Source organism: Mytilus trossulus, unplaced genomic scaffold (assembly GCF_036588685.1).
Source record: "Mytilus trossulus isolate FHL-02 unplaced genomic scaffold, PNRI_Mtr1.1.1.hap1 h1tg000050l__unscaffolded, whole genome shotgun sequence".
Taxonomy (NCBI): Eukaryota; Metazoa; Mollusca; class Bivalvia; order Mytilida; family Mytilidae; genus Mytilus; species Mytilus trossulus.
Window position 1 is genome coordinate 617,105 of NW_026963292.1, and position 8,770 is coordinate 625,874.

General features: G+C 29.4%; 1 protein-coding gene across 1 annotated transcript in view; it reads right to left on the minus strand.

The window, feature by feature from the left end:
* The window catches only part of LOC134699221 (uncharacterized), a 31,902-nt gene extending 31,291 nt beyond the window's left edge, over positions 1–611 (minus strand). The window contains exon 1 of the mRNA XM_063560831.1: positions 529–611. Coding sequence (XP_063416901.1) covers positions 529–539 — 11 coding nt within the window. The 5' untranslated portion in view covers positions 540–611. The remainder of the gene's footprint in view (positions 1–528) is intronic.
* Between the last annotated feature and the right edge of the window lie 8,159 nt (positions 612–8,770).

The following is an 8,770-nucleotide window of genomic DNA, read 5'->3' on the forward strand; positions in this document are numbered from 1 at the left end:
AACATTTTATTGATTTATTGACGCGGATTTACGAGAGAGAATACGTGACGAGGCTGCGTTTAATAATAAGGTCATTGTCTTTTGTTAAGTAATATACCCTGTGCATGATATGACAACATAATTCGACATTAAGACCAAATAGAAAATGTAAAAGTTGAAAATAAAAATTTATATAAAATGAATGTTGATTGTGAAATGTTTAAATTTTATTTTTTAAACTTATGTAATTACACGAGGAAGTTAGTCATACTCTATTTACTTCAGATATGAAAATAAACTATGTATTTCGCAAGAAAATGACACATCAAGACAATTTTTTTTATCATAAATGTTTGCTCTAAGACCATGAAGACTGTTTTGTGTTGCATACACTACTGTATTGTACTTACATTTATCAAGTCAGTTTTAAAATAAACAGAAAATATAAAATAAATAATGTCTGAATACCTATCATTAAACGATATAAGCACATTCAAATTATAATCCCTAATAGTGTTTCCTCTGTAGTAATGTTATATATATTCTCACCTTTTTGTCATGCTGCTTCATTATTCAAATACGAAACATAAGGATGTAAACAAATCCACTAAAACAAGATCCCTTTCTTAAATTTCTTACCTGTGAACCTTAACCGTAGTGTTGAATAGTTAAATAGATAAAATATTTGTTATATGTTATATTATAAAACAGTTATAAAACACAAATTTAAAGTCCAACCGATGTAAATTATTAAATATGTGAAGTATAATGGAAAACTAAATAATATTTGTAAGTCTTTGTACAATGCAAGAATGTTTTTCTCAATATTGTCATCAATACTACACTAGTATGTACAAGTGATTTCATCGTCCTTTTATCGTAATATTATGATATCCGTTGCAAACAATTTGATACGTTTGCAAGGTTAAATGGCATACTATATAATACTTTAAAACTGTTATTTTATTGGTTATAAAACGTACAGAGCTGAAGGTTTATTGCTGAATAGATTTTAAACAATTTTATTTGACTGTAAAAAAAAGTTGTTTGTATGAGATATTAGTTAAACGTAATGTTTTTATTCATTTTGAAAGTAAAAAGAACAGAGCATTTAGTTTAGGCGAACTGTTTTGTATTTTTTTTGTTAACTTTTAAAAACCAGTTACCTAGACCATTTATATATAAATTCAATAGATCAAAATACGATGTCGGGTTTATTAGTATAGCATTTTTTTTTAAATATTAACACTATCAGGAAAGTCATTAAAATCAGGCGAAGCTTAAGATTGAAACAATTATTGAACCCAAACTGCATTTACTATCTTAATCGGTAAATGTAAATGTTTTAATAGGACTATGGGTTAAACAAATATCATCTTATCTAGACTAGATATTAGAGATTAGAGATGCATTATAAAGATAAGAGCGAATTTGATATCATGTTCTTGTTCACAAATTTATAGGATTAAACCTAGAATAATTGTCTAGGAAAAATCTACTCCACACAATTATGACAAATTTATACAATAACGAATAGGATTTCATTTGTCGAAGAACTATTAGTTTCAGCATCAAAAACGAAAAATGATTAAAAAAAAAAAAACAGCATTTAACTGGAAAAATATATGACTGTTTTGAATTAAACATTATCTGAAAGTCTGAACATATGCTGTCGATCATGAAATGTTTCAAGTAATTTTTGAAACAGACAGAACTGATCTAAATATATTTTAAGTGAATAGTCTGAACAGACCCAATAATAATAATAATAAGAAGAAGAAGAAGAAGAAGAAGAAGAAGAAGAAGAAGAAGAAGAAGAAGAAGAAGAAGAAGAAGAAGAAGAAGAAGAAGAAGCATCATCATAATCATAATCATAATCATAATCATAATAATAATAATAATAATAATAATAATAATAATAATAATAATAAGAAGAAGAAGAAGAAGAAGAAGAAGAAGAAGAAGAAGAAGAAGAAGAAGAAGAAGAAGAAGAAGAAGAAGAAGAAGAAGAAGAAGAAGAAGAAGAAGAAGAAGAACAAAAAGAAGAAGAAGAAGAAGAAGAAGAAGAAGAAGAAGAAGAAGAAGAAGAAGAAGAAGAAGAAGAAGAAGAAGAAGAAGAAGACGAAGAAGAAGAAGAAGAAGAATCATAATCATAATCATAATAATAATAATAATAATAATAATAATAATAATAATAATAATAATAATAATAATAATAATAATAATAATATAATAATAATAATAATAATATTCATGAAAATTTATTGAAAGACTGAACATTATTAAATGAATCATTCCGTTTCTTATCCCTTTTGTTTCGTTTATAATTCATATTGCAATGAAATTATTTGATTTGATTTGATTAAAAAACTTATCTTTAAAAGAAAGAGAAGAACTGTTGTGTCAATATTTAACATAAAAAAGTTTGATAATACTAAATTAAATGTATAGTATGATTGTCTGCAGGTTACAAATGTATTGTTTTTCTGGTATGAAACACTTCAACCTAAATTTACTATATGCTTTTTGTTACGAGTATGATTTTAATAAAGATTCTGTGTAAGAAGAGTACCTGTGTACGTGTAATACATCACAGCATTTCAGTATGTTCAATAGGAGGTTCCTCATATTTATGGTAATATAACATTTTGAATACTGATGGCATAAATGATAATAGTTGTGAAAATATTTTTATTGATCAGAAGTGTAATATATTAAAGTAAAAGAAATTAATGAGAATATACATTTTGAAGTTTGTGATTGGAAAATAATAATCCGCAGTGGAGAAAATCTTGATTCAAAGAGTCTTTTATGACGTTGTTCTTAAAATTTTATTTTTTCTGGTAGCAATTACATACATTTGTTAATATTGTGAGACCAAATGTTTTGACATTCTTGTTTTTAAATACAGTATCAAAAACAATGCATGCTTACTTAAATAGTGTAAAGTTTTTATTCCAATTATTTGGGAAAAAAAGAAAAAATAACATGAGGGTTTATAAAATTCTGTGTACTTTATCAACGCACAATTGACTGTTTCAGAATCTAAAGCATCATGGGTAATTTCATTGTTCGTACCCCAAAGTGAAAATAACGTTATTTCATTGGTTGAATTTCTATTGTTTATAACGTTAGTAACCAATCAAAACACTTTGTTCACTTTATTTATTTGGTTCTCGGTTTTCACAAATAAAGGCGTCTAACTGCTTCTATAGTAGTTTTCTGTACCAGCGGAATTATTAGATAATACGTAACTTACTGTTGCTTCAGTCAATTGCCAAATTGAGTGTATTTTGAGCTCTTCAGATTAGGTTATTTTTATAATGTTCCGTTAGTATATTCAGTCTGCTCGTTAAATTGTATGCAACGACTCAAAAAGCGTGTTTACTTTTTCATTTTTCAGAAACGATTAATAATCAGTTCAAACCTTAAAACACATATAAATGCAGTCTACCAAGGCGGTCACTTGACGATTCCAACATATCATTCTATTAAATCAAATTATTATTATTATTAATATTATTATTATTATTATTACTATCATTATTATAAAGTTTTCTCTGGAAAAGTCTATTGTTTTTCTTCTGATTATTTTGTTTTTCTTCCCCCTAATTTTGTTCTTGCGATAAATATTTGTTTCGCAATATGTCGCTTAGATATTTGGTATATACATTTTGTAATATCAAACAGTTTATGCCCTGCTGACCCTCGTACTGAATACTTTTCTTTGTAGGAGTTATCTCCCCAAACACTGCTTTCCTTGTGTCCACTACTCCTTCTCAACCGTAAAAGATTACGACAAATTTATTTTATAAAATTGTTCGTTATATCCTTCACATGATTTGTCCTTTTTTGACCGAAGCAATATGAACGTTCCATATGAGAGTTATTTCCCCTTCTGCATTTGATATAAGTGATATTCATTTCTATCTTGTAAACCATAAGTGATAGAGACCTAGGATCTTTTGATTTGAGATCCTTGGTCCAAAATAAACAGTTAGGTCGAGGTCAAGATCAAGGTCAAAGGTCAATGTCATATTCTTATTTTTGAATTTGGCTTATTTTCCATTATTCCGAAAAACCGTATAAGATATCAACAAGTCATTTTTACAGAAATGTTAGTTGCGACATGTCATAACACGTGAATTTTAATTGCAAGGGTACGTTGAATGTACAAGGGAGTTTTCTCTCACTTGTATTTAAAAATACGCGTATAGTGATATAACTCATTAACCAAATATAATTAAGACCTATGTTTTTTTTTATTTGAGGTCTATGGTTTATGACCTTGAAATTGATCTCAAGGTCATAGTTTTATTTGACGTTCTAGATTTTGACTTTTGCTTTTACCTCATATGTATACACGATACAGCCATAAGACTTTTGGCAAAAGGTATCAAACCATTTAACATTGAAAGAAACAACCGGATTGACCTTGTGTAAACCGGATTGAGCTTTTTTTGTACTTTATTAATATAAAAGTACATAGAAACAGATATTTTTGGAATCAGTGTCAAGTAAATATTCAAATATTATCGGAAGTAAAATGTTTCAAAACGGAAGTAACAAATTAAATCCCTTATTTAAAAATATTGTATAGAAACCATATATTTTTGGAATCAGCTACACTAAGCTGTCATTTGACGATTGAAATGACATTTTAACTCAATTTTACAACTTTCATATCAAAATACATAGTTTTTGGTGGAAAGACCTTCAATTGCTCTTTGAACAATTTTTTTTTAATTATTATTTTTTTCCCGCCAAATTTTGTTCTTGGGATAAATGTCTGTTTCTCAATATATCGCTTAGAAATTTCTCATATTGTATCGTATAGTTTATGCGCTTTTAAATTTCACCCTTCTCAGCCGAACCATTTTCTTTGTAAGAGTTATCTCCCTATTCACTGTTTATCATCTGCGAGCATCTCCTTTGTAACAAAAAAATTCTTTTTACAAATTGTTCGTTACACCCTCAGTCATTTTTAACTAATATGGGTCGATGCGATTAGGTGAAATTTTATAGGAGTTATCTACCTTTAAAAAAGAAATTTGTCGGTATATTTTTTTAACTCATAAACAGTTACCTGTATAATCCTGGAATGTTTCATTAAATTTTCATCATTATTATTCATTATTATAATGGTTTTTTTTAAGTCCCCTAGTCTCCTAACTTAGAAAATGAGGTCAAGGTCAAGTTCTCAATTGTGACTTTTGCTTGTTTTTGCATTTTCTCCGACACTTTGAAAGATACATATAAAAGAACAAGTGCAAAATGTCTGCTTTATTGTTATGAAGATATGCTACATTTAGGCTGATACAATTAAATGGCGTCTTATAGGAGTTGGTGCCCCTGAAATGTCTTGATATCAGGTTATTTGATTATTACTTCAACTAAGTTTATTATATTGGCATTTGACCTTGTACAAAAGAAAAGTTGACAAATGACTTTAAAAATTCCTACCGGAAGTGACCTTGAGAAAACCGGAAGGAGACTTTTTGCAATTTTTTCATATAAAAGTACTCAGAATCCATATATTTTGTCATATACATACATAAACTGGTTACTGAAGACTAAAAGTGACTTCCAACAAACCGGAAGTGGCCAATTATCTCCCGTTATACATACAAAAGTATATAGAAACTATATATATTTGGGATCAGTGTGAAAGAAGCTATCATATGAGACCGGAAGTGACATTCATTTCAACGGAAGTAGTATCTTATCTCCCTAACATCACTCAAAAATATATCTAAACCATTATTTATCGCATAAGCATTATAAGTATGAAGAAATTATCGTCTTATTAAAATTTCTTTATGTGGAAAGACTCTTCTCTAAACAATTGGTTTTCAATTCTAAGTTTAGTTTCTTGTGCACAATTTGGAAATTAGTATGGCGTTCATTATCACTTAACTTCTATATATTTGTTTAGGGGCCAACTGAAGGACGCCTCCTGGTGCGGGAATTTCTCGCTACATTAAAGACCTGTTGGCGACCTTCTGTTTTTTTTTTCCATGGTTGGGTTGTTGTCTCTTAGTCTTTGAAACATTCCCCATTTCCATTCTCAATTTTTACATATATATCCACTAAAATTCAAATGAAGAAAGTAAGCAATTATAGTTATAATTATAGGCATCCGAACCGGCTTCAAAAAATGTTGTATCATTGCTAGGCAATTATAACAGCATCAACATTTATTGTTATATAAATTTCAAGAAAATTACACCACTTCCGATAGTTTCAGCTCTGATTTGATGATTGTGCATACAATAAAGGTGCACTAACTGATTTCAGGAACTCAATTTTCGGCTCTCCCTTGACACCATTTGCAAGTATGGTCTTAATGAAACGATGATAGTCCGTCGGCAGGGGACGATAAATGGCTGACCCGTTTTAAGAGAGAGCAATATATCTTGCTAGTTAAAGACACCCTTGTAGATTTCGAAAAAGAGTAGGCTAATGCCGCTACAAGGCAGCACTCGCACCCGCAAAGTGGGAAAGGATTAATATAAGTTACAAAACTTGTTTCCCAATCCACTATAAATAAATGTGTTTAAACTAAAAACTAACTGATGCAACTAAAACTGCTAATATGGCATATTCATACTATAGAATATAGTTTAATTAAACCATACACAACTGCTGGACCTCATTATAGAAACTATTAATCTTATGAAATATTCCTCAATGCAGCTTGTAACTATTAGTAAAACCTACATGTATACTGCATAGTAAACTTTAAAAGACCAGGAAATGACAAATTTAAAACTATAAAACTACAGCAGCATGATTTATGTACAAAACAATTATGAAAAATGGATTTGTTATACAGCAACAATCACCAAATTACTGGGTCCTCAATATGGACAGGCACGATTTTAACTCTTCCGTTACATGTGACAGTGAACAGTATATATGTGCATAATCGCAGATATTAAGTACAGCTCTTTGTAAAATGCAGGCAGAGGGTGATTCATGACCCTTTCAAAAACACATGAAATTTTATCACAGTAGTAGGATTAACCCCTGAAAAAAAAATTTGGAACTTTTTTTCCAAAAATTGTACTGGTTGCCATGGTAACCAGGGCAGTACTTTTACCTAAAATGGAGGGCTAAATATGTCAAAAATCAACAAATTTCAAATGTCAATATATTTTATTAGGATTGACAATAAAAATAAAACAAAATATGTTTTGAGCAAACCATTTCATACATTTTCATATTATATTATCAACATTTGAGTAATCGATATCAATAAAATGAAATAATAGATGTGAAAATGTGAAAAAAATGCAAATTTGCTATTTCTCAAAAACTGTGATTTTTTAGGCTTAAGATCGTTTAATTTCTTCAGTTACCAGATTCAATTACTTAATTGATGCTGTGCATGATACTATCCAAGGTATACTTGTTTAATAAAAACTTTTAAAATTTTGGGATCTGCGCCCATTTTTTGTTGCAATGGCAACAAAAATCTCTTATTTTTGAAAATCTCAAAAAATGTGAATTTCACTACTTTTCCAAGAAAACCTATATTTTGTCACAAAATAATAGTATAAAAATAAGAAGTGTGCCTAATAATGATTTAAATATAGATATCACAGAAAGCTCTTAAAAAATGTGATATATTACGAATTTCTGTTGCCGTGGCAACAAAAAACTCATATTTGAAATAATTGTAAAAAAGTGAAATTCCCTTCTATTTTCAGTAAGATTATATTTTGTCATTAGATAATATTATGCAATTTGTGGTGTTCATAATAATGATTTAAGTACAGACACTATTTGAAATTTATTTAGAAAAAATAATTTTAGAACCATTTCAGTTTCCATGGCAACAAAATCTATGTTATCAAATGTTGAAAGACACATGAATAACACTACTTTTCCCGGTAAGATTTTACTTTGTCACAAAATCATAACATGAAATTGGTGTTGTGCCTTAAATTGATTAAAGTTTAAGACATATATGAACCCACTACAAAAGGTAGAATATAAAACCTGTTTTTGTTGTCATGGCAACAAAAACCTTAAATTTTGAAAATGTAAATGAAATGAATTTAACTGCTATTTCAAGTCACTAATATTTAAAACTATGCTTAATGACAATCAATATAATAAACAACAACGGTTTCAAAATGATTTTTGTCTCCTACTGATACTTTTAGAGCTTCTGCTCTTCACAAAAGAACCCCTAAGGGTGACTGGGGAATATAAATATGGTCACTTGGTCTACTCCCGAACTACTCTTACCATGCTTACATTATCAAAAAGCAATTATATTTCTCTATATTTACATTTGATTTCATGGAAGGGTCATTTGGCAGGGGTGGATCCAGCCATTTTAAAAAGGGGTTCCTTATAACCCAGGACAAAGGGGTGGGGTGTCTAATTACATGTCCCCATTCAAATGCATTGATCGTCAAAAAAAGGGGGCTATATCATAAATTTCACGCATGTCTGTCATTTTCTAATTTTAGTTTGCCTCAACCAAATGTTATGAAACATATACAGAATGCTTATTACAACAAAACAGAGATCAAGTTTGAATTTAGTTGGCGTCACTTTAACTGTTCCCGAGATATGGGGATATCTTTGTTTGTTTGATACTTTAAAAATTGTTAAAACCGAGAACCAGATCAGTTTCATAGGCGGATCATGGGTGGCCCGGGCCCCCTTTTGTGGGAAAAATTTGGTTGATTATATAGGGAATCACTGAAGCGTCCCCCCTTACAAAAAGTTATGGATCCGCCACTGAGTTTAGAACTGTATAGTTTACCTTAAATGA